Source organism: Ischnura elegans, chromosome 4, assembly GCF_921293095.1.
Source record: "Ischnura elegans chromosome 4, ioIscEleg1.1, whole genome shotgun sequence".
Classification (NCBI taxonomy): domain Eukaryota; kingdom Metazoa; phylum Arthropoda; class Insecta; order Odonata; family Coenagrionidae; genus Ischnura; species Ischnura elegans.
The window spans coordinates 5,563,640-5,591,346 of record NC_060249.1 but is presented as its reverse complement, the minus strand read 5'-3'; the positions used below and the strand labels follow the sequence as shown (position 1 = coordinate 5,591,346).

General features: G+C 40.6%; 1 protein-coding gene across 1 annotated transcript in view; it reads right to left on the bottom strand.

The window, feature by feature from the left end:
* Positions 1-3,705: 3,705 nt before the first annotated feature.
* The window catches only part of LOC124157017 (ATPase family protein 2 homolog), a 119,528-nt gene continuing 95,526 nt past the window's right edge, over positions 3,706-27,707 (bottom strand). Inside the window, exon 9 of the mRNA XM_046531481.1 lies at positions 3,706-3,875. Coding sequence (XP_046387437.1) covers positions 3,711-3,875 — 165 coding nt within the window. The 3' untranslated portion in view covers positions 3,706-3,710. The remainder of the gene's footprint in view (positions 3,876-27,707) is intronic.

The window sequence follows — 27,707 nt, the reverse complement described above, 5'->3', positions numbered from 1 at the left end:
GTGACAGTGCCCCAAGTTACCCGGAAGTGCCGTAAGACATCGCAGCGGCTGGTTTCTGTGAATTTTTCAGGTTTTAGACAGTATTCTTAAGGATTTTTATTACGTTTGTTTTGGATCTGGCAGCCATTATGCCAATCTGATTTACCAACAGCAAGTTAATATGATAATTTAGTGTTTTCATAACAGATGACTTCAGGCTATACTTTGTGAAACCTCTCCATATTGGAAATAAAGAAATAAAACTTTTTAAGGTTCACTATCATATTAATATGGGTACGACCAGGGTTTCATAACGTAGTTATATCTTCTGGTTGTAACTACGTTACGAAACCCAGGTCGTCCCCATATTAATATAATAGTGAACCTTACAAATTTTTATTCCTTTATTTCCAATTAGTGTTTTTAGTTGTGTTTTAAGCCCGTGTAGCCGAGTAGTTGATTATGGATACGCTTGTATTGCCATATTTCTGATGTTGTGTGTCGAGGGGCAAAACCGTCATCGGAGAGTGGGGCAGAACTGACAGAGGTTGGATACTCTTAAAGATAGGGATGATTGTAACGAAGGAGACGAGGAGGCTTGTAAATTTTGCAGTGAGTTGTATTCCAGTTCCAAGAATAAAGTGAGTTGGATACAATGTTTGAACTGCAAAGGGTGGGCTCACAAGGCGTGTTCAAATTGTGAAGAAGAAGATGACAATTTCATTTGTGATTTCTGTATGTAAGTTCATATCCAACCTCACATATCATTAATTTACTATTTCATGTTGAGAAATATCACACACATGCTAAAAGAGTGCATGTAAAATAAATCTTCCAATATTGTATTGGCAAGGGGAATCAAAGTAGCTGACATCTGGTGGCCAGGTGGCCAATTTCAGAAATGAGACAGGTGATCGGCTGGTTTGTTTACTAGTGAGTAAGCCTGGCGGTGAGTGAAACGGGTGTGTTTTAGGCAATTTTGTGAAGCGATTACTGATGTATATCTCAGTTGTGAATAATGGATGAAGTAATTTTCTCCACATCCGACATTTTGGAGTTCAATAGAGATTTCAAGAGGCCCTTCGTTCAGGGCTATCAAGTGGAATACTGTAATCACATATTTGGAAGTTGTTGTGGTTGAAGCTCTGGAGTATTTAGTTCTCGTAATGGACTTTTACATACAAACAAGCGTTATTAATGTCACAAGAGATACTCACTTTTAAGGAGGAAATTGGCACTTCTTTTTCCATTTTCGTGTGTAATATTTGACGATTTTATTAACCATCTATTACAATAGATCATTATTAAAATCATCAAACAATATGATAGGCATCTCCTCACATAAGCCATTCGTCCTCAATAAGCTAATATCTTTTATTTCAAGGTTATGGATAGTGATCCAACCTATATCTCTTAAGTTAAGGGAATTCCCACTCAGAAACCCTCATTGACGTAATAATTGACCAATGTCCCTTATCCTGCTCTGTTTTTGATTCCCTATGCCAGACTATCTTGATATTTATGTTAGAATAAAAATTTAAAACTCCATAAACAAGTTCTGTTACTTATCCTACATTAAATCAAAATATTAGTGACATATGCCACTTGGCCCATGGCAATTCATAGGAATTCCCTATGTATTTTGATGGTGGCTAGCTGAAGTGCGGAGTCCCGAGGGCACGCTTTGTGAAGCTACCGTGGTGCCTAGTTAGAAGCTACGAAAGTAGCTTCACAGCCCATAGAGAATACGGGTTAGAGCCTAATAAGCTACCAATAGCTTCTGCTGGCTCTTTCGCCGGTGCTTCAGCGTTAGAGAATACAAGTGCGAGCTAGTAGCTTAATTAAGCATCTCCTCGTCAGAAAGCTACCGCACTTCGAGTTACAGAATAGATCCCCAGGACGAATCCATCTAAATATTAAAACTAATACTTAGGCAGTAATCCTTGCACAAAAAATCCACAGAGAAAAATATCAGTCGCCTTGACCGGGAATCAATCCTGAATTCCCCGATATCTGGACGACTGCTTTTCCCAGTTAAGCTATCATAGCATTTATTACCTATCTGGAAATTTGTGGCATATACAAAACAAGATGGTCTTGACTGCTGAGCAAATTAGTACACAGAAAAAAATCATTCACTTTGACTCAATATACCCAATGCTGAGATTATTAGTCATGTAATTATCTGCGACCTAAAACAACAACGTTTATTAAGATCAACATTTTTTCACTTAGCTTTACGCAACATTTTTTCAACTGGTTTCGTCACGAACATTATTTACTTCTTAACTCCGTCCATAAAAATCCATTTCCCATAACTTTTAGAGCACATACCGTACCAGTTGTGCAAATTTACTTATAACCTCCCACCAGTTTCTGTAGAGCAACTTTCGCTGTAAAATTATTCCGTAAGTTATCAACTGGCACATTACTCTCCAATTCAGAGAAACGGAAAGTCATTTTCCAACACCCTCCTTCTCATTGGCTGTTCTCGGACTGGTTCCGTTACGGTAAGTTCGAATAGACCTTAGTGGATAGCTCATTCCGATATTACGTCTTTCCGAGAACCAACCACAAACTATTCGAGATATTGCCTAGGTGGATTGGGCCCCTAGTCAGGAGAAAGGGGGACGGAAGAAACTACTACGTTGACTACACTCTCTTCCTGGGGTTCCTCCGTGGCTGCAGAGGCTGGCTCAACAGTAGGCTCTGGGCGTGAATCGTACATATGGACTCGCTTTTGGACCTTGGTGTGGGGTGGAGGTGGGGGAGGAAGGTTGTAAATCACTGATAGGTCAGGTTTGAAGCTGTGAAGGGGAGGAGGAGGAGGGTTCACCAGATGTACGGGTAAAGAGATGCCTAGGCGGAAGAAGGATAGGATAAGCGAAAAAAGAGACCTTTGACATTGGATAGAAAGAGAGCGTTGTGAGGCAAGCAAAATTCGATTAACTGAAGCCAGAGAGTTACCAATCTATTATTAGAGCCACCTTTGAGTTATCACTGATTGCCCCCTATCCAAATAATTAGCAAGGGTTAAGAAACACTACAACTGTACTATAGGCATCAGAGAACGTAGACCAGGGGCATGCATCATTTTTAATTTTTTCCCCGGGGGAAGTGTTTGTAAACTCAGTACTTATTGAATTCTCCTTCAGATCATTATTAATCCCTTACCTCCGTGTACAATTTCAGCAGCACAGATTTTCAGGAAAATGTCAAGAATTTGTATCTATTAGTCAGTGAATCATTCAAGGAGCTATACATCTTATGGAAATGCTTCATTCAACATCAAGGCCAGGATTTCTTGTTTCTAAAATCATCCCCACCTTAGACCACAGTGGCTGCTTTAAGTGTGAATGGTCTCCTTCAATCTACACAAATTCTATGCTCATTCTGTAGCAATGACACCCACAACCCCATATACCTTCTGGCAATTCTATAATATTCTGGCAAAAGAATTGCAGTTTTCCTCTAAAAGTAAAACTCTTTAAATACAGGTTCTCCACATGAATTTATAGTTTAAAATTATTTAAAAATTTCCCCAGTGGTTAGTGAAATTTCCACAGACATGGTAAGATAGGGGAAAGTTTTTCCTGTAATTTATAATATTATATTTGAAGCAGAACCACACTCACACACTACAAATAAATGGAGACATTAAACCACTTTCCACTCCAAGTGTAACACCTTTCAAAAGACTCCATTGATAACAATAAATGGCTACTATGCAATCAAAATGATTTAATAGCATAAGTTTCATACAAGTCCAGCAAGTGCTGAGGCGTCCTCGGCTTGACATTAGTGAGGGCGCGCTCAACGTGGCGTTCCTCAATCCACTGCGAATTTATGTCCTCTTCGAGTGCACCGAGGCCGGCCTCCTGGCACACGGCAACCACCTGCAAACATCACACACTTCAACATCACTTCAACAAAAAAGAGGAGAATGTTTCTTTGATGGGAAGTATCGCTCACAAGACAAGTCCACACCACCACACCACATGCACAAGGCTGAGGCAAAGTAGAGAGACAACATCATCCCACCATCCTCAAATGGATTGAGACTCGCGACTTTTCATGGGAATTACCTCTACAAGTATGCACATGAAAGATTAAAAAAAGAAAAAAAAAATACAAGTCTATTTATTCCTATCGATCTGCTTATAAAAACATTGGTGACTGAGCCCACAAAGATCAACAAAAGAGCCAGGAAAGATCTTCCTCATTGCACACCAAATGTTTTTTTGACATCCATCTGGTGGGTCCTAAAATTTCATCTCCAAATAAGATATACATATGTCCAATTAAAATAAAATAAAAGTATTTCTCACAAGAAAAGTACGATATTAGAGGCGGGTTTGTAACCCCGATGATTTGAATTTATTGTTGCAACAGTGGAACCTAGAATATTTTCCATTGCTCCATCAACAATCTGTCGGGCTTTTGCTATATACACCTTAGGTTTCTCAATTATGTACTTTGATGAAGTATTCTCATCAAATCAAAAGAATGATAAGGCATCCATTGTGCCAATTTATAAAAACAAAGGCTCAACTGAAGATACAAACTACAGTTGAGGACCTCAAATCCGGAATCCCGAAACCCGGAAAACCTGAAATCCAGAACATTTGAAAATTCCTCTGCATAGCGTTTTGACTTGCCACCTCGTGGCACCACTCTCCAAGCCTTGTTCTGGGACGAGTAGGAAATTAGCTCATACTATGGACATATGCTAAGAACCTTGTCAAGGACACACAAGGATATCAAATATCAAGTACAAGAGCCTGAGCACATGTATAAATTAATTAATTTACTAAATATACTATGAAGACCAGAAATCCAGAAGCCCTTCGGTCCCAAGCTTTCTGGATTTGAGGTCCTCAACTGTACTCTGAGGGTCACAATGGGGGTCAAAGGTCATAGAGTTAAACATCGAGCCATCATGACAACCAAGGTGTCAAACCATAGGTTTTGAAGGGTACCAAAGTCGGTTTTTCAGTTCATAGATCCGTATAACAGATTTTTTTGACCCTCGAAAGTCATAATGGGGTGAAAGGTCATTGAGAAAATGTGAAACACACCTGCCCCTCCTACCTTCCGAAATTTTTCCATTTCCTCACGTTCTTTTCTGACAGGCCTCCCATGCCCTCTTATTTTCACTCCGAAGTTGATTATTTATTTCTCTAAACATTCTTTTGAATTGCATCCCAAAGTGAAAGACAAAACTTTATTTAAAAATATATTGGCTACGTCCGAAATCATAAGGTAAAACATTAAAGAAAAATCTATAAATCCAGCTTTCATTTTGATTGTATCATGCAATGTGATAAAAATTTTACGATTAAAGAGAAATATCATGAAACGACAAAATTAATAGGATAATAAACTCAAATGTGAACATGGAGTTTTCAATGTGCTAGTCAACCATCCAATTGCAGAAATGGTTTCGATTGCCATGCTCTTCTTCTCGAATCTCCTGCACCATTACACTTCCTAGGGCTTCAAGTTTAGGGCATTTAAATTTCATTATAACGCACACCTGGAATTGTCCAGTACACGCTGCGCGGACAATAATGTGCAGCTGCAAATGCATCTTAATGGAGATGCCAAGACGAAGCCACAACTGCATGTCTCTGCTTTGATGAGATTGTTGGGTGTTCAACAATCTCATCAAAGCAGAGATATACCAAAACAATTTGCGACTATGAGTGTGAAGTGAGGTCCTGATAAATTTGCTGCCGTTAATGTTTGCAGGACGAGGGACAGGGGAACTGTCGTCGTTACAGTCAAACTGGGAATTTTTCTAAACTACATATTTAACATATCTTTAGGACTTTCGTGGGAAAAATTAACAACCATTAACTTGAGCGTTACCTATGGAGGTCTATTAAATGAAAAGCGGCATAAATGGGTATTGCTATTTGCTTGGTAATCTTTAAAACCAATGGGATTTCAGCGTAGTTATCGAGAAAGTCCTTTGTGGCATTTGACCTACTTAGGACCTTCTTTAAAGAGAGGTATAGTGGAAGAATGTGGACACAGAGTCGGGCAAAAGGATGTCTAGGAAAATAAATAATCAACAACGACGTGAAACTAAGAGGGCAAGAGAGGCTTGTCGAAAAAACAGTGGATATGTGTACTACGCCACTCACTTCGTCACTCTTCAAAACCTTTGGTTGGGGTCATTAGTTTTCCTATTATTTCAAAACATACCTCTATGACCTTTGACCCCCATTATGTCCCTCGCTGGTAAATAAAAATTGACAATATTGATTTACAAACTGCAGAACTGACTTGGGCACCCTTAAAAATCAATGGTACCACACTTTGGCTGTCATGGTGGCCCGATTTCACTCTATGACCTTACACCCCCATTGTGACCCTCGGAGGTCAAAAAATCAACAATAAGGATCTATGAACTGCCTAACCGACTTTGGCACCCTTAAAAACCTATGGTTTGACACCTTGGTTGTCATGATGGCTCGACGTTTAACTGTATGACCTTTGACCCCCATGGTGACCCTCGGAGGTCAATTTGTGAATAATGCGGGTATTTGGATATTATCAATGACTTGGGCACCCCATAAAACCCATGGATCAACACTTTTGTTGGTATGCTATTCCTTTTGCCACCCTTATGACCTTGATGGTGACCTTACTGGGTCAACGATTGAATTTTCGTAAATAAAAGTGTTATTTTCGGGTTTCTCGTGTCCGAAAACCTAAGAATTGACATATTGGTCAATGAAATTCAGACTTTTTTCTATCTCGATTTTTTTAACATGGAAACCCCATAAGGCAAATTCAAATTTTTGGTTTGGACCCACATTGTGAGGTCAAAAGGTCAAAATCGTAAAATTATGCTTACACTCAACAAAACTTAGGACCTTTCCCCATAAGTGTGCCAATTTTCATGAGTGTTGCTCGATGTAAAGTTACTAAAATTACAGGTCAAAAATGACACACGACCCTTGGGACAGTCTGTATATGCAAGATGATATTCAAAACACATTTTCTACAATTCTTAAAAAAGTTCTTCACAATAATAAACTCCTTCCTTGAGAAAAAAAATCCTCTCACCAATTCAAAATTTGCCGCAAGGTCTACCTTGACCACCAACCATGAAGCAGTCAAGACAGCTTTTGAGTTCCTCGATCAGAAAAATTTTTACTTAGAAGGTAATACATGTAATGGAATGACATCTTGAGTTAATGAAAAAGAAATGCATAGCACTGGTTTCACAAAATTTATTGAGTAAAATGCGTTTTCACCATTGCATCACTTACAGTCATCGAAAAATATTTTGGAAAAAGTACCATCTCTTTTTCATTAGCATGATGTGAAACCTTCTGAAGTTTACTTTTTGGCATATCTCATGTCTTTCATTGTGTAAACCACAAAGAGCTACAGAGATTGGGCTTCAGGGGAAAGGTTACTTCGGGAGAACTCCGTGATAAGGGTCGCTGGCATTTAGTTCCGAAAGAGAACGCTGCAGTTTGAATTCGAGGGGAAGTTGTTTAAGTGGAAGGGGAGCATCGAGGGGGAAGAAACGTATGGTAGGGGAGGAGGACTGGCATTCACTGTGAGCTCCTCCCTCAGGGGTGTCAGATTTCGGTCCGATGGCGGTCGGGGTCTCGAATGGCCTTGGCAGGCCTCGAGTTTTTTGTGTTACAAAAATGAGTTACGTTGAGTGGTCAGCCCCTCGGTCGGTATCTTTTGCTTTGGGTATTTCCTGCATTGATTTCCTATTGCTTTCTTCAGGGTCCCAAGGTCAGACTCAATTGAGACCCACTCGAGAACTTTTTGGAGATATAGGGAAGCAGGGTGGAAATTGTGATCATCCATCTGCCACAGCTTCACTCTCCGCTCATAAAAAGCTTCTGCTGACCTCATTAAGGGATCAGCCTTTCAGGGCCACCTATTATTTTCTTTAAAATTTCTCAGCGGGTAGAGTAAATGTTCTGCTATCAATTCAAAAAAGGTACAGCAAAACCTCTACGTAGTGAACCTCTTTACATCATAAACCTCCATACATCATACCACCCCTACGGTCCCATCAGATTTACATGTAAATTTATTGGCAAACCTCTTTATAGTGAACCTCTTTACATCATACAACCTCCACTTATCACACCAAGGAGACAACCCCGAGACGGCCAAACTACCCCTGCAAATCGAACCGAGACAACTAGAGACCATTAATGCAGCCACAATAACGTACATGGTATGACATTCTCAGCAATAATTGTTTCACGCTTATTTATTTTCTTATACACCTTTAATATGCTGTAATTTTCAATTTAACTGTCAGTTATTGCCATTTTGTTCCTAACAGTTGTGCCATAATGGGCACTTTCTCAATCCCTCCGAGATCTCAATCCCTCTGAGACTCAACCCCTCTGAGACTCAACCCCTCTGAGACTCAACCCCTCTGAGACTTAACCCCTCTGAGACTTCACCACGAGGAGACGATTCGCGAGCTCCTGAGTACCAATCTCGCGAAGCTCCGGAGTACGTCGTGCCTGCCTAATCCACGCGTGCCGCTGATCCTCGCGTCCTGTGAACTGCTCACAATTTATAGTGAATTCACCAACGGTGTCCGCCTCTTTATGCCATGTGTAAACTATCGTTACTTTCCGCCACCGTTTACCCAATTGTAAGGTGAATCGTCAGCGTGAAACCTGTTTCCCCTCCTCTGCCTACACCTCCCCTCTCACGCCTGCTTCGAGCACGGCCGCGATCCTGTAAGCCGCCTGGCTCGCTCTCTCTGCTACCGACCTCAGACAAGGAAGGAACTCTCTCTCGTGCCCGGCTTCTTCCCAACGGCAAGAGTACATTATCCTCAGGCAATTTAGTATTTTATGTATTGTGCTCCTAAAGCTTACTTTGGTTATTAAATGTATTATTACTGTTGGAAATCAACCATATTGTTTGTTAATTTTTTACTCCTAACCACCTATTTCTCGTCAATTCATTCTCGCGACGTGTGTGCATTGCAAAAATGGTGCCGTGACCAGGATTTTGGTCGAATTGACAGGTGGTTTAACTAATGGAGTGTCATTTATTGAATTCTTTAAGTTGTCTGGGCACTGATTTCCACAATATTCTCTTAAATGGTTTACTTGTATTTCACTGCACCTTGATCGAGGTATTTTCTGCTATTGCTATCGTATGTATTACTGATTTGATTAGTTTATTCACTGTGTTCTCTGGTGTGCTTATTCTTAAGTCACTTGTTTTCGTATTTACTGTGTTTTCTAAGAGTGTCGTGACATCGACTCAGGCCTTGTGGTGTGACTTATTTAGGGTCTCTTGCTCTGATAATTATTTCCTCGCATCAGTGTTTGTGCGCTCCGTAGATTACTGCGTTTATGTCTCAAAATCCAGAAAACCCCTACGCGGTAGAGTATCTCACCACGTCGTCAGACCGGCGTGATCGTCTTAATGCTCGCAACACTTCCTTGAATGCTGTAGAGTCAAACGTAGGCTCAGCTAACTCTCTCGAGCAACACGAATCCATAGTCAACATGGATAACGCGGACGGTCTGCGTGTGGTACGTCAATTGATTGACGAAATTCCTACTTCGTCAAGTTCGTCTTCTAGTGTATGGTTTAGTTTTATTTGTAAAACCTCAGAGTTGTTAGATTTGGCCCTGACCTCTCAAACTCACTTATTTACACTTTTACTATGTAAGCTGCCACCAAATTGTCGACCCTTCTGGCTGGGTGTTATTCGTAGGAATGCTTCCTGGGAGCAAACTATCTCCGAAATTTGGGACACTTTCGTCTCCAATCGCGAGCTTGACCGTTTGGTCTCTCAGAAGCTCAAAAGATTTCAATTTCCTAACGAAAACCCTCGTGATTTCTATTATTCTATCGTGTCTGCAAATAAGGCACTAGGAAAAAAGTTTACCGATCTCGAACTCGTGGAAGTCATTCTTGATGGTCTCAATCCTCTAACGCAGTCTGTTTTGCTCTTTTGTCAAAAGCCCACGAATTTGGTCGACTTGGAAAAAATGTTGATTCATGCTGCTAAAGCTCTTATGACACCAGCTGAGTACTCAAATTCTGTTTCCGAATCGCGCCCCACTGTTCAATTTCCTCGTTCTCCTCAATCCTCTACTCTTACATGCCATTACTGCCGAAAACGTGGTCACGTTGAGCGAGAATGTCGAAAGAAAATACGTGATTTGAACGCTCGAGACAGGCCGTCTCGGCCACAGCTGACTTTTGCTTGCGGTGACGCATTCCTCGGCCTTGCTCATATCCCAGTTCAAATTCAGGGCGTGCCTGGAGACGCATTGCTTGACACAGGGTCTACTCTGTCTTTGCTTGATGAACGATTTTGGAACAATATTAATAAATGCAGACGAAGTCGTAGACAAGGCTGTTCAATTCCATTACATTCTATCGCCGGTGATAAAATTATACTTCGCACTCGAGTGACTTTACGTGTGAAAATTAAATCGTTGTCATGGCAACATCAGTTCTATGTGTGTTCTCTCCCGGTTCCGTGTCTTTTAGGACAGGATTTCATTAAGAAGGCGTCTATTTCTATTCACCCGAATGGCTTTTCTTTTGCGTCGTCTCCGGATCGCGTATTTCCATTTCGTGAAAAACTGATAGAAGACGATTTGGATTCCACTATTTCTGAAAACGACGGTAGTGAGCATGATTTCAATTCGACTTGTGTGGCAAAATCCATGACCGATGGCGAAAATAGTAATTTACGCCAAACTAATTCGCACTTGCTCGCTCGTGACGCTCCCGCTTCGCCGTTTGAACTTGAAAAACAAATGAGCAGCGTATTATCTCGTTTCTCCGATGTAGTCCGTCATTCTCATGGCGCGACACACCTGTTACAATATGAATTGGAGGTGACTGACAATCAGCCAATTCGTTCGTCCCCGTATTCTTTATCGCCGCCGAAGTTACAAGCATTGAAAAGTCACTTGAAGAGACTTTTGGACGATAAAATTATCGAACCGTCTAATTCTCAATGGGCAAGCCCTGCGTTTCTAATTCCCAAAAAGGACGGATCTGATCGGTTGGTGGTCGATTATCGTAAGTTAAACAAGAAGGTAAAGGCGGATTGTTTCCCCCACGCCCAATGTCGAAAATGCCTTCCAGTATTTGGGTAAGGCTAAATTCTTTTCTATTATCGATTTAAATTCTGCATTTCATCAAATTCCTCTCTCGTCAACGGCGAAGCAGTACACAGCTTTTATTACACCACTCGGTCTGTATCAATATACTAGGCTGCCATTCGGTCTAACGACTTCACCCCAAATTTTTTGTAGGTTGATGGATTTGGTATTGGGTGACCTTAAATATGCTTGTGTTTTTCCTTATATTGATGATCTGTGTATCTACTCGAGGGACTTTGAGCAACATCTGTTGGACGTGGAAGCAGTGCTATCCAAACTGAGGGTGGCAGGACTCACGGTACATCCTGACAAGTTAAAAATGGCCCAAACATCCATTGCATTCCTTGGCCACAGAATTTCTGAAGGGGCACTTATGGTGGACCCAGATCGCACTGCAGCAATCAGAGAGTTCCGCACTCCGAGATCGGTGAAGGAGGTGTCACGTTTTCTTGGTATGTCTTCTTTCTATTCTAAATTCATCGCTAACTTCGCAGAATTGTCATCACCGTTGACTCGCTTGAAACGGAAGGGTGCTGTTTTTCGTTGGGACGGTGAGCTGCAGGAAGCATTCCAAAAGTTAAAAGAGTGTTTAACTAATCCACCAGTACTATCTCTCCCTGACTTTGACAAAGAATTTCACTTGTATGCTGATGCCAGCCAAGTTGCCCTAGGGGCTGTGTTAAATCAATATTATGATGGTCATTTAAAGCCAGTTGCTTATGCTAGTAGGATGCTCAATGATCATGAAAAACGTCTGCCCTCTTATGAACTAGAATCTATGAGTTGTTGTTGGGCTGTTGAAAAATTCCGGTCATACGTCCAATTTAAACCTTTTCACTTGTATACTGATAATAATGCCTTGACTTGGCTATTCAAACATCCTAAGCAGTTAGGAAAAGTGGGGCGTATGGTCTTAAAGTTATCTGCTTTTCGTTTTGTCATTCACCATGTAAAAGGCAAGCAAAATAGTGTTGCTGATTGCTTATCTCGCCCCAATGAGTCTGATACCGCTTGCCAGAGCTCTCTCTTTCTGCATCATGTCCCTCTCTCTTTTGTTAATATTCGTGAGCACCAAATTTCTGATGCTGGTCTAAAGACCATTATTGAGGATTTATCTAGAGACCCAGAGTCACACCCGGGCTGGAAGTTAAAAAACCACCTATGCCATGTCACAAACAGAGCTGAAAAGCCCAAAATTGTTGTACCGCCTGCTATAAGGCCTATGTTATTTAAATATTTTCATGACCTTCCTACCAGTGGCCACATGGGTATTTCCAAAACTTGTGAGAAAATTGGACGTCAGTTTTGGTGGCAAAATTGGAGGAAGGAAGTCACTGATATGGTCAAAAGATGTCACTCTTGTCAATTATCTAAGCCTTTAAATCGTCTCCCACAGGGGCAAATGTCTTCTGTTCTTTCAACTTACCCTTGGAAGAGAATTTATGTAGATTTTGTGGGTCCTTTGCCCCGTAGCAAGAATGGTAATGAGTACGCATTCACAATAATTGATGGTTTCTCAAAATTCACTTTCATTGAACCCATTAGGAGTGCAAGTGCCTCCTTGGTTGTTAACCTGTTGTCAAGGAAAATATTTCCCAAATTTGGATATCCAAAATTTCTTGTGTCAGACAATGGTTCTGCTTTTAAATGAAGGTTATTTCATGATACAATGTTTAAGCTTGGTGTTTCTCATGTTTGCACATCACCATATTATCCTAAGGCAAACCAAGCGGAGAGGGTTCACAGAAATTTGAAATGTGCCCTCTCGTCCCTGTCATAATTCTCACAATAAATGGGAGGAATTTCTTCCTGATCTGTCTTTCTCATTTAACTCAGCTCGTCATTCTAGTATTGGCCACTCTCCGGCTAAGGTGTTCTTGGGTCGTGAGTTGCCACACCCATTGAATAATGTCTGGGAAATTCCCCCTGAAATGTTTAATGATGGTATTGATACAAACAATATGTCTTCCTTTTGGTCTGAGGTACTAAGTAATTTGAAAAATGCACACCAGAGACAATCAGTAAGGTTCAATAAGATGCACAGTGATGTTCAATTCAAGGTGGGAGACCAGGTACTTCTCAAAACTCACCACTTGAGTTCCAAATTAAAAGGTAAAACTGCCAAGCTATATCCAAAATGGGAAGGCCCATTCACAATTGTTAAAATGCTTACTCCTGTCACAGTAGCTTTGAAGGTGTCACCAAAAAAGGAGAAAATTGCACATGTTTCTCATTTGAAGGCCTACTGTAATTAATCCAGTCTACTTGGCTAAAACTATCTGATGTTATTTCTACTGATTTCAATTTGTGTTACTGGCAACTTGTATTATTAAAAAAAAAAACACACATTTGAGTGGTCTATTAATAATTTACTGAAAATAGGAATAATATCTCAAATAATTTATGAAAATAAGTGAATAATACAATGAATTTAGTATTCTCTACACCGAAGTGGTGTGCAATTGGTATTGTGTTACCCATCTATATGTCGTCACATACACCAGATGTCACTTGCCAGTCACTCTTGACTGATTCCATTTGTTTTCACAAATTTATGAGAGCATTCATTCTGTGAGTGGGAAAATTCACTGTTTGCCAAATGGTGAATTGATTATTTGCTATTAATGGGTCATGCCATTAACCCAAGTTTATTCATGGTCAATACTGCAGCCAACTCGCCAACCCAAGTTATTGGGGGCCTGATTTTGAAGTGATGGGAGCAACCCAGGGATGGTGTTAACCCAAGTTGGTTACTAACCCGAGTCAGCTGTTTGCTCGGGAAGATATTTTGTTCATGGCTGATGGCCTGAACACCTGCAATGCCCAGAATGGGACCTGTTGCCACTGATGGAATTGAGATTCCTGGCACAGATGGCTTATGTCAAGCCACAATATTGGCGTAGGGGGGTTGCGTTCCCATCGTCCGGTTGGCTTGCCTTCCGCAGTCAGCACCCAGCAGTATTCTGGCTGGTATTTTGGGGGGATTTATGGGGTTATCCTGTCTGTCGACAGATGAATTCTAAATATGAATTATTGAAATACTGAATACTTGAATGTTGAATAAGGCTGTTTGAATAATTGACCATTTAACCTCAGCCATTGACTTGTTTTTATTCCCCTGTTTGCGAGCTTCTCAGTAAAGCTCATTTAATTCTTGTCCCACATTTAGCTGAATGCTCTCTGTCTTTCGATTCTTTAACATGCAAAATTTTACTTCTTCCATGTCTTTCAAACCCAGTATGGCACTGGCTAAGTAATATTTAGAGCATTTTGCTGGATGATTTTATTCAAATTGTTTATTTTTGCTTGTAATGCAATTATTTATCTGGTGTCTACGACATATAGTGGGCAGTTGTGTTTTCTCTGATCCACATGTGGTTAAGCAGTGGACAAAATAGTTAATGTCATTTGTAAATGGTAAGATGCACTCTTCATCTCTCTCTGCCTCCTACTTGGTTCACGACGGATTGGTACCATCTCATCTAGTTTCTCGATGGTTACCTTGTGTAATTTTTCAGTGATTTATTTATAGAGCATCACTACTTTTGAATTCTTTATATTCTCACCCTTGCATCCATGTTATCATGGGGAGTTTTATGATGTCTATGCTTTTTGATGTCTGGTATAGTGAACCTTAGTTTTTCATGCTTTGGACTAATCAAGTAAAAAGGGTTATTGTTCATTCTAATTAGTTTGTGTCTCACTGAGATGGAAGAAAAGTTGATAATTGTGAATTCTCTTGTTCCAGTGAATATTTTTCTGTGAATTCTTATCCAAAATGTTTGTAAGACGGTACGTGTGGATCAGAAAAGATCTCCTTAATGGAGCAACAAAAGAAAAGAAAAAATATTATAACAATTAATGAAAAAAAAATATAACAAAAAAAAATATAACACGGTCCACACTCGTCTATCCTATTTTCTATTTATTATGTAATGATTTATCACTAATGTTATTGTTAGATTTGTTTGATCTGTCATGATTATTGAAGTCTGTGACAATATTAAGGACTTCTCTAAAAGTCAGAAGTTGATTATTTTCTTGTCATGTATCTTTGTTGATTACCAAAGCAGTATATTGTGTAAAAGTAGGCAGAGATGGAGGCATCTAAATAATATGTATTTTAAGGTTTTCTTGGTAATTTCTAAACTATCGTTTCTCTGATAATGAATGATTACGTGGCCAATATTGTATCATGAGTGCAACGATAGTAATGCTAATAATAATGTCTTCTGAACAATTAATACCGTATTTTCCGGCGTATAAGACGACTTTCTAGCACCTGAAATCTTTTTTAAAAAGTCGGGGTCGTCTTATACGCCGGGAATGTGGCAGCAAGGAGGAGGGGTGGCCGCACTGAACAAACACTTCACACATTTGCAGAACCCTAACCCTAACCCAGTGCTGAGATCTAATATACCAGGCTTTGTGAACTTCCATGTTAAAAGGAGGCCAAGGGAGAAGCAAGCAAGACAATTAAACCAACGGTCGGAGGCACTTCAACACAATCAGCAGAGGACAGTTGTGAATGCAATGCATTAACAGGCGCGTGAGCACGGAATATAAATCAGACAACTGGCTTTAACACTGACATACGAAGCAAAAGGCAGTACACTACCTCCCATTCGAAATATGGGCACCACACCCCGAAACACTACGATGGTGCTTCATTTTCACTTTATAAAATTAAAGACATCACACGGATCACGAGAGCTCCTGACTTGCCAAGACAACGAATTCAAAACGTGGTCACGTGGTAATAACGGCCGTGGGGCCACGTGAGCTCTACGGAAACCCTCCCCTACTTCCCCCTTCCACTCTCACCTCCCCTACACCTTTCAATATTTCTCCCAGATGGCGTCGTTAATCCACTTGCACTGTTTTAGTTTTATATGTTTTATGAGGAACTGACTTATGTTTATTAGTGACCGTTTTCATGCTATCATGTCATGCCATGATGTCATAAGCATATTAATTAAAAATTTCTATATTGAAATCAAATCTGATGTTTTTTATTTACCGGTAGTGTGCGTTGGAAAAGGGGTAGTCTTATACGGAGAGTATAGCACTAATTATATATTTTAACAAAAAAGTTGGGGGTCGTCTTATACGCCGGAAAATACGGTAATTGCTGATTAACTTATGGGAACTCTACAATAATGTAATATTCTATATCGAGGGGTTTGGATTGGTCAGAAATAAATGTTTTTTTCAATATTATTAATTCACTTATTCGCTTATTATTCTGGGGAACCTCTTTATTGGAAGAGATATCTGTTCTGGGTGAAAAAGTCTCACCCCCATCTTTAGTTCATTTTGTTCAAAAACACATCAGTGGGTGGATGTGCCATAATGGGCACTTTCTCAATCCCTCCGAGATCTCAATCCCTCTGAGACTCAACCCCTCTGAGACTCAACCCCTCTGAGACTTAACCCCTCTGAGACTTCACCACGAGGAGACGATTCGCGAGCTCCTGAGTACCAATCTCGCGAAGCTCCGGAGTACGTCTTGCCTGCCTGATCCACGCGTGCCGCTGATCCTCGCGTCCTGTGAACTGCTCACAATTTATAGTGAATTCACCAACGGTGTCCGCCTCTTTATGCCATGTGTGAACTATGGTTACTTTCCGCCACCGTTTACCCAATTGTAAGGTGAATCGTCAGCGTGAAACCTGTTTCCCCTCCGTTGCCTACACCTCCCCTCTCACGCCTGCTTCGAGCACGGCCGCGATCCTGTAAGCCGCCTGGCTCGCTCTCTCTGCTACTGACCTCAGACAAGGAAGGAACTCTCTCTCGTGCCCGGCTTCTTCCCAACGGCAAGAGTACATTATCCTCAGGCAATTTAGTATTTTATGTATTGTGCTCCTAAAGCTTACTTTGGTTATTAAATGTATTATTACTGTTGGAAATCAACCATATTGTTTGTTAATTTTTTACTCCTAACCACCTATTTCTCGTCAATTCATTCTCGCGACGTGTGTGCGTTGCACAGTAAAAGAGAAAAAAGATATCCAAGTATCCTAATCAATTAAAGCGACTGTTGAATTAAGAGAGATCACATCATTTTCTCTTGAATCATGGTAAAAATCACACGATAACGATCACTTTCTGTTATTATTACATAATAAATACATGCTCACTGATGCATGCATGTGTGTTTAAACACATAAATGCAATGGTTTAAAAGATGTTAGTGCCTTCATTTCCTAAGGATATGAAAAAATGGTGCCTATCACTAAAACCTCTCTATAGTGAACCTCCATACATCAAATTGCCCAAATTTTGGTCCCCTCCATTACGATGTAAAGAGGTTTTACTGTAGTATTTTTATACTTTTTGTTTTGAGGCATGTAAAAGTTAGGCATGTTTCAGACTCTTTCACCCCGAGATTGCATACCTTCAAGGGAAAAAAAATGAATTTTCATTCTACTTACCATTCATAGCAGTGAAAAGTTCATAACTGAATGATTGGTTACATCTACTGACTGAAAGCAAGTTCAATCTTGTTTACTTCCATGGCATGGAGTGCAAACACCCACTGCGACTGACTGGAAACGGTAAATGAGTTGCAATTTGCACAGAGTATTTTTCAATGGCACTTCACGTAAGTCTTCTACTTTGGGTCATGTGGAACAATTCAATGGACCATGTGGATGCATAAACGAGACACTAATGTCATTCTCCTCTAAAAACACTCAGGTGATATTAGAAATGCACCAGGTCTTTCGGAAGCATACAATGAAGTCATTCATGGTAAGATTTTGAGTACTGAATGTCTTCATATCTGATTTTGTTAGTGTCACAGCCTGTTTGCAGGTGTGGTTTGCAGAACGAGCAATAGTTGTCCTATATCTATTAACTACCAAGACATGAAACTGTTGATGCCATGTACAGGTGCTCCTTTCAACCAATAATTTTTTTGCCTAAATTGGGTGGTTTCTTATTGTATTTTTATTGCCTAAATTGAAAGATTATTACTCCTGGAGTACATATCTCATGCTTTTACATTTTTAAATGACCATATCAGTTTATTGCAATTAAATGAAAAGTGAACATTTTCAAGCGCACAAAAACGTGATGGCTAAGTAGAATGCTGCGAAAAGCCCGTGTGATGTCTGGGTGCTTGCTGCCGAGCATGGCGGTAGCATAGAGTACCCTGCTAGCAGGTAGCGCTTGGCTCAAATAAGTATTATTAATACCCTATAAAACCAAGGAACATCGCCAACCAAAGGCAATAGGTGATTATTAAGAGATGTTTCCTTGAGCTCTGTGCCTCATGCATGCATTGGTAATTTCAGATGATGTAAAACTCATATCTACTCATATTGCATCTAGGTTCCTGTGACGTCACGTGGAGTGGCATCACATGGGCTCCAATCTGGCCTTTTTCGAATGAGGTTAAAATTGATCAATAAAATTCGCCTAAACTGGGATATCTAATAACTTGTATATTATGAATACACTAATGGTGCGTAATGAATTGCAATCAATGCCTTTCGTTTTCTTTGATGAAGGAAACTACCCTATTCGGCTAGTTTAACATGTGTAAAATGCAAAAGTAATGTGTAAAGTAAGAAAATGAAACCACTTTCACGGATCTCTAGTGATCAATAATGGACAAACATAATGTACAAGGTCTTTCAGATGAGCTTATTGCTAAGTATTTTAGTGGTGATGCATCAAATAAGATACAGCAGACTCCAGATAGTCCGGGTTGCAGATTATCCGTGCATGATTTTCACTATCGCTCAATTTTTTCTGCGTTCTTTAAAAAAAATAAAATCGCACCCAATATCATCGGAATTGCTGCATTAATGCGAGGATACATTGGGCTTATTGTTTCTGTTAGAATCCCCTTCGTAAAACGGAAGCGATCGTGCGCTAACTGCATTTATGGGAGCACCGTGTTCCTGTTTTCCAAGTGTCGCAGTGCACGACCGTGGTCCTTGATCACGAATACACATCCCGCAGCAGTTGCAACCTGGGCAACTTGTGCGAGATGCGACTACGTGGCGTGGTGCCTGACAGTGTTGTTTCCAACATCGCGCAGTGGTATTGAAGCATTCATGCAAACAACTTTTCTGAATCCGTGATCACACAGCCACGGATGTGTGGTTTACGAAGCCAGGCCTTACATGGAGCATTAATAATAAGAGTACAACCATGTTTTCGACACTAAAAAGATAGCAAACTAGCAAATAAAGCTCTCGTTGAGTCCGGGAAGCACTCTTAAATAACAGCATAAATAATAATACATATAGTATTTTTTTAGATAAAAGAATAAAATTGCAAGATATTTGAGTGAAAGTCTGGGTAATCGGTGTTTTCCGCTTACAGTAAACTCTCGATTATACAAAGCAGGATATTACTAACAAGGAACATTCACGAAGTGTCCTCCGCCGATTTCGTTCAAATTTGGTACGGTGGTATTGTTCCATAATTAATGGAAATTTGCAAAATTTCTCGTGCCCTTAAGCCCTGTGGCCCGAGATATCTGCATCCAAAGTTGCGCGCCGGCCACCCTTTTCGAGGCGAGGGGCCCCTCACTCACGGGCCGGCAGCGAGGCGTCCCTGCCGGCAAGCGCTAGGGGGAAGGCCTGGGGGCGGTCCGGGCGTCAGCGGTCTACTTACTATCTTCCCACAGACGAAAGAAGCGGTGGGTGATCCGAGGACTAAACGATGGCCAATGTTTTCGAGGAATTTTTGAATAGCTTAAATTTGTACACATACCCTTGCGGCTCCTGCTTATAGTCAAGATTTTCTGAAAGGTTTGAGAGGAGTCATAAAACCCACTCCTTCCACCCTCAACTATTGTTGGCTGAATGGGAAAACCAAAAGGGCTTCTCCATCTGGCGAATGACGCTAGGGTCTTCGGTACCTCTGTTTAAATCAGCAAAAATGCTTTTTCTACACCATTTGCGAAGTGAACTCCGAACGAGGACGAACAAGCAAGAGATTTTGTAGACGATTGAGCTGCAAAGCCGTTCCTTTTATTTTCATCGAAATGGTGATCAATCCTAGGAATGTAATAAAAATATTGGACAGCAAGTTTACTGCATGGATTTCCACAGAACAGCCAACTGATTACGAAATCGAGTTGGCGGAAATTTTAGCTGGTAAGTTTCATTATTTTTTCATTTTTTTGTAACTACGGTGAAGTTAATCGCATCCCATCCATTCTTTATTTTTCCCTGTTGGAATACAATTTTCCCATTTTCAGATTCCTTGAAGTCCTGTGTGGAAAGCGAAGAATCATCCTGTGTGGTAGAGTAGGATCTAATTTTTGACTTCGACGGGAGGACGGAAGAGGAGGAAGTAGTAAGCGAAGATGAATGCGACAGTGCAGATGGAAATGGAGACGATGTTTCTCCTTCTTCTTCAACATCGTACGAGCCGTCTCCATTGAAAAGGAAGAAAGAGGGTGATATTAGTATGTGACAGAAGAAGATGGCAGTGGAATACTGGCGGTCCGGAAAAACTGGGCCACTGAAGATAGATACTGTCAGGCACCGTTTTAGGTTCGTGACCTCAAGAACACAGCTTGTCCGGTTTGAGGAGCAAATTAATCAGGCTGGCTCTCGGAGGGAGAAATTGAACGCAATTTCTTCATGTTTAACAGAGAGATTTAGAAGAGCGAAAGAAGATTTCCTAATAGTGCACGATAGTGACTTACGAAGGTGGGCGTATGAAGATAATGGCAAAATGACAAATCCCTTAGAAATTTTTTCTGCTTCAACAGGATGGTTGTGGAAGTTTAAAAAATCGCATAATATAGTGTCTAGGAAAGTAACCAAAGTTGTTTCTCGGAAACAGAACTTTGACTGGCAAAAGACATCCGAAAAGGCACATTCTTTTGTAAACGATTTCCGGCTATTATTGGCCCAGAAGCCAAATTACTTTCTCTTAAATACTGACCAGAGTGCGTTTAAGAAAGAATTACACTCGGGACGAACCCTGCATTTCCGAGGAGTGAAAACGGTGGAGTCTGCAGTACAGTCCCTCGGAGCGACGACCCATTCGTATACGATACAGCCGACGATCTCGATGGATGGTGAACTTCTCTCTCCTTTATTTATTTGCCTGCAGGAGAAAGGTGGAATTTTTCCAAAAAATGTTTCTGTGTTTGAAGCTCCAAATCTTCACGTCGTGGCTTCTAATTCTGGTTTGTTGACGAAAACCATTTTGCTAGAAGAGTATTTTGGTAAAGTGCTGTTTCCAAATTTAAAAAAGGACACAATTCTCTTGGTGGACTCGTGGAGTGCGTTTAATGACAGAGAAGGAATTCTTTCCATGAAGACAGGATCATTTCAATTTGAAATACAGCAAATACCGCCCAAAACTACAGGCATCATACAGCCGTTGGATGTGTATTTTTTCCGAATGTGGAAGAATTTTGAGAGAAAATTCTCCGACCGTGTGTTGCTGGACCAAATAGACTTAAATTTATTTCAAAGAAATAATATTTTGAAACTTCAATCTCTGACTCACTCACAATTCTCCGCTCCTTTGTTCAAAAATTTCATTCGCTATTCCTGGTTTCGAGCGGGATACACGAATGAAAGACCAGAAGTGCATATTACGCCTGTTGATTATTGTTTCGATAGTAATATTATGAAGGATAGATGTGATATTATAGTTGAAGAACAAGGGTGCAACTTTTTGACATTCATCAGATGCGCTATCTGTGCAAACAAATGCTGTTTTCACCATTTTTTCAATGAACATCACAACTGTGAAAAATAAAACACTATAGAGCGCCATTTTTTGTTATTATTTTATCTATAGAATAGATGATTGATTCATAATTATTTTGAGTATCAATGTTTTCACCATTTTTCGCTGAAAACAATTAGAAAAATTTGTGCCCTATTCCACTTCTGAATGGGATTTCATTGTTTAATGTGAATTTTTGCCTTGCATGGTATTTATTTAAAATTAGAGCGGAAAACTTAAGGATTTTTGATGGTTGGGGTTCATTTAAGAGTTGCGTCAGGGAGAGACTTCCACGAGGTTCATAGTTCAGGACTCGATAAACAGAGATGAAGACGGAGGGGGACGGAATACATTATTTGAAAGTGATCGGAAGTGTTTGAATCAGATCACTCATGGGAAATTCGGGTATCTTCACTTTATTTGGTTAATGGCACCTTTAAAATAACGGAATGTTGGTAAATTCTTCCAGAAAGAGAAAAAAAAGAGTGGCCTGTGCTAAATGTAGGGTTTTGTGTCTATTCCTTCACGGGGTGAGGGTAAACGATTGGGTTTTTCCTCAAGCTAAAAGGAATATTATCTCGGGGGCTCGGGGATATTCGAAGGTCAAGACATTATTTGTGGGAGTCTTTGAGGGTGGGGTAAACTGTGAACGTGAGGGAAACATTTGAAAGGAAGCGGGCGCCTTCTCATTGTGCGTTTTTATGTTTCCCGTCCCAAACTGCAAACAAAGACCGAAGGGAGAGCCCCCACGGCGTTGGGTCAGTCACTACTGGTCGGACCCAAGCTAATGAGTGTCGATGGTCTTCAACTGTTCGGCATTGTCACAGTCACGAAAACGGATTTCAATCCACCTAGAGTGTAAAATCTGGCGCATGAGTATGTAGTTCCTCGCCATTGTGCGTAAATAAGTTCAATGTACTGAAAAGAGAATGAGAAAAAAGTTTAGACATTTCTTAATGCACTGGCATTCACTGCAGGGTTAGAGGAAATTAATATGTCGTAGACGACCTTTGGTGTCGGTTCACAGCAAAAGTAGGCGTTACCCTCTCAAAGACTTCAATTTACCCTGGTTTTTCCGGTCTTCCAGCGGTGAAGGTACTATTTGCCTGATGTTAAATACGTGAAGGAATATAGGATGCGGTAATCTAATTATTTGTTACTCCGAAAATTCTTGGAGGCGCCTTCCCCCAAAATTCATGTTGAATGTTTCTTTTTTCCTACAACACTAATTGATTAAGTTTATCATTTACTTAATACGCAAATCTGCATGCAGCTAAAATGCTATAGCGTTAAATTCGCTATGAGTAACATTAATTTTGCCCTTTACGACATTACGAGTAGATAAACATCGTAATTTGCTGGCAGGGGTAAATTCCCCGCAGGCGTATACAGAGTACGCATCTTTTGAACTACATTTATTGTTTTTTATGGAAATTTGTCAATCGGTCACGGGAAAATTATCTGCATTTATCATTTATAAATTATAGGGAAACTGGGCTAAGGTGATTGTCATTCTTGGATGCCTACAAATCCATAATTTCTATCTTTCCTCCGCTTCTTGTCAGCGAGAGGATGGTAGAACGCTGACGCCTGGACCGCCCTCAGGCATTCCCCATAGCGCAGCGCTTGCCGGCAGGGACGCCTCGCTGCCGGCCCGTGAGTGAGGGGCCCCTCGCCTCAAAAAGGGTGGCCGGCGCGCAACTTTGGATGCAGATATCTCGGGCCGCAGGGCTTAAGGGCACGGGAAATTTAGCAAATTTTCATTAATTACGGAACACTACCATCCTACCAAATTTGAACGAAATCGGCGGAGGACACTTCGTGAATGTTCCTTGTAAGTTTTCGATTATAAGAATTGATATTGCGGTCCTGGTGAAAAGCCTATGGTAAATACACGGCGCTAATCGATTACACGAAGTTTCTATTATACGAAATGTTTTGAAATTATGAACCTCGGCTCGGTACCCAGGAGCAAATGGCATTCTTTTATATGAACTACGGCAAAAAATTTGTCAACAAAACTAGTTATGCAGGCTAGCTAAAAGTAGCTAAAAAATCAGCGCTTCCGACTGTGGTCCATCAAAAGAGCGAAATCGTAAATGATAGTGCAACTTTGGAGAGTAAGTGTTCGCCTAAAACCTCACGGTGGGAATTTAAGGGAAGTGGGAGTTCAGTAAAAATATTGCAGTTGACATAATGCCGTCGGGAGGTCGGGGAAAATCCTGCAGTTGTCAGCGACGAGAGATGGGGAGAAGAAGTAAGGATATCACTGAAGATATAATATTTTATACATGAGCCTATATTGAGGGCAAAATGGCTCCTCTATTGCTAATTTGAACGGGGATTTGATGATTCTGTGCATTAAGTTTTCGCCCAAGCACACTGGTATCTATCCACAAGGGTGTCTGGCTGTCTTTCATCCTGCAAGCGCTGAATCGTATGGGATGGGCTTGAACTAAATTCATGAGGGTGCGAAGGGCTTCAGTCTGTGCCTAGTGAGTGTGTAAGCAACAACCAGTGCTTCTCTGGATCTGCAATAGTAATGTTTTCTTTGCGAGTGTGTTAGAAATTTGGGGATATGGAGCCTTCACAGGTAAAACGAAAAAGAAGAGTATTATCTTTAGAAATTAAAATTAAAATTATTGAAGAGGTGCAGGCAAAGAGATTAACTAAAAGTGAGATAGCGGAAAAGTTTGGAATCCCACTGTCGACTTTGTAGACAAATCTAGCAAACAGCAGCAAACTACAACAAAAAGTCGGGTCGGGTGTTTCGCTGAAAAGGAAATATCTGCACTGTGCCAAGTTCGCGGGGGTTGAAGAGGAGCTATCACCTTCTTTTGTAAGTGCCGTGAGCAAAATCTTCCAATTAGTGGCCCAACATTACAAGAAAAGGCCTAATACATGGCCTTGCCAAAGAAAATTGACAATTTTAAATGATCTGGTGGGTGGTTGACTAATTTTAAATTAATATTCAACATTGTGTCTCTGAAGATAAGGAAGAAGGCTATGTTAATACTGAAATTATTGGTAAGTGACACATCGACAACATACTTCAAGAATATAGTCCCAGAGATCGCTACAATTTAGATAAAACTGGGCTATTTTTTAATGCATTACCTGACACAACCCTGAGTTTCAAAGGGCAAAGGTGCCATGGGGAGAAAAAGAGTAAAAGTGCGTGTTACTGTGGGGCTGTGTGTCAACCAAACGGGCACGGACAAAATCAAGCCTGTTGTCATTGGGAAATTTGAAAGGCCACGGTGCTTAAAACATGTTAAATTGGAAGCCCTCCCAGTTTTTTACCATGCAAATAAAAACAGCTGGATGACCTGAGAAATTTTCCAGCAAACTGTTATATGTCTACAGAACAAAATTGCTGGAGAAAACCGCAAAATTGTTTTGATCATGGATAATGCCACCGTCCATAAATACGTGGAAGATCTAAAATTGGCTAATGCTCGAGTCCTCTTTTTACCCTACTACCAAGTCCCAGCCCTTGGACCAAGGCATTATGCAGAATTTTACAGTCCTGTACCAGAAGGAGCTTGTGCGGTGAGAAGATTAGAGGCTTAAAAGATGATTTTGAAAAATACTTGGAAAAAGGAGGAGGAGCACAGCGCGCAACATCAAGTGATTATATTGCCCTAGACGATGATATCCAGGTTTGCGACAATGCGACGCCGGTACCTACATCGGAGGAAGCAGCGGCCGGGACTGGTCATAATAGCAGTGACGACGAAGATGAAAGTGAGGAAGTAATTTCACCAAATAAAAAAGATGTATAGACTGCCCTCCAAACGTTAAGATATTTTGATCTGGCTAACAATTTGGACCCCCAATTTAATTCCCATTTATGCAAGTGAGAAACCATGGTGGGAGCAGCGATGGAGAAGGGCAAAAGGCAAAAAAATAACAGATTTTTTAGGGTAATACGTTTTCGTGTACATATATATATATATTAGCCTTCCTGAATAAATAACTTAAATATCTTAAGTATTGGGCTCTATTTACCACCAACTTATTTTTCAGGCTACTCGTAATGAAGATGCACTTCCAACTCTAACCATGAACTTTCTTCTCATGCACCTCTCCATTCTCCCATGCCGAGAGATCTTTCTTTCCAAAGCCTTTGTTTACTCCCTCCTCCCGCCTTTTGCTGATCTTGCTGACACCCACTTTACGCATCCCAAACCCCTCCTTCCCCATTCACTCCCTCCCTAAGGTGACGGAGCTTGAGTGCGTCATAAAAAAATACAGCTCCCAAATGTAGTCTGAGGAAGAGCTGAAGGCCCTTTCCCCACCCTTCTTTCTACTGCCCCCTTCACCACTCATTATGCTGACCACACTTCTTTCCTCTGGCAATTCCCATCCCACTCTTATTCACCCCACCCACTGGGCACAGTTCTCCGACTGTGGAGAAGGGCATGGTTCATCTTTACTGGCCACGGGGGTAAGTTTTTAACCGGAGAGAGGCTGGAGAAGTATCTTCCGTTATTGGGGAAATGGTGCCGTGCTTATAAAACTGTCTCTCTTCTTCTCTGCTGACTTTTCAATTGAAATTTAATTATTTTCTTTGCTCTTTCCACACTATATTTATTTACGATTATGGCGTGACTATTTTTTAGTGCTAAAACTAAGAAACTCTTTTCCCTACGTCAATGATCCTTTGCATAACTTTCAATACGGTAGAGAAAGGGACATAGGGAAAGCTAAATGAGGTGAAGGTACAGGTTTTTGCGTGCCATTTTTGGGAATTCACGCAAGGGAACCAATACTTCACACACATTGAGAAATGATGAAACGTCTCTTGTAGGAAAACAATCAATGTGGATAATAAGGTTTCTCTCTTTACTCCTCCGATAATGGAAGATGTTTCTCCTGTCGTTTTCCGGTTGGAACCTTGCTCCTGTCGGCATAAAAGAAGAGAGACATACTGTATAAACATGGCACCACACACCCGGTATGAAGAATATGGTCCTGATGAAGAACAAAGTCTTTCATATCAACGTCTGAAAAGGTGGTGAAGCAAAGTAGCCGGACGGAGAACTCTAACAGAATTTACTTCAAATATTCGCCATGGCGAATGGAATTACGTAGGATATGATTATCTTCTGCAGACCGGCTGCCGCTGAAATTTCATGGGTGTTGGAAACAAATATCATATACTTAGTTAATAGTTGCTATTCGCTACTAACCACAAATTTATGGCATTAAATTCTAATAATAAAATTTGCAATTCATTATTTGATTACGTTTTCTACCCTGGTCGGGAATTTCTTAAGCAATCGTTGATATTGAAGTATGTAAAAGAAATGGGAAATTTATGGTGGTATAATTAATTAACGATCTTGAACAGCATAAATCGATAACAAAAAGCCTTTTCTAAGAATTCTACTGTGAATAACTACCGAAAACATTTAAATAAGGCCACTACAGACAAAAAAGGGCAGAGGAAACAATAGCAAACATTTTTTCGTGACTTATGAAAAAGGTTTGAAATTACAAAACTCGATTTCACGAAGCGTCAATTTTCCGGTCCCACTGACTTCATATAATTGAGAATTTACTGTATTCGTCCTGTACCTCCCCATCATTAGCCCGGAGAAACGGGAGTGTACTGTAATTGCAATAAATACTCATGTAGAACCCTAAATTTTCATCATGCTCCATTCGTCACCCAATTGCAGCCGTCACTCATCATTTTCACTACCACTCGCCCTTCACTACCTTCGCCTCTTGGCAGCCTCAACAGCTATAGTGACGCCTGTTGAGTGATATTTTTGTGGTAATGTAATTGCCTTCAGTAACAACGACAACTCACTATAGCGACAGATTTCTCGGGTCCCAACAGCTGTCGTTATGAGGGGCTTC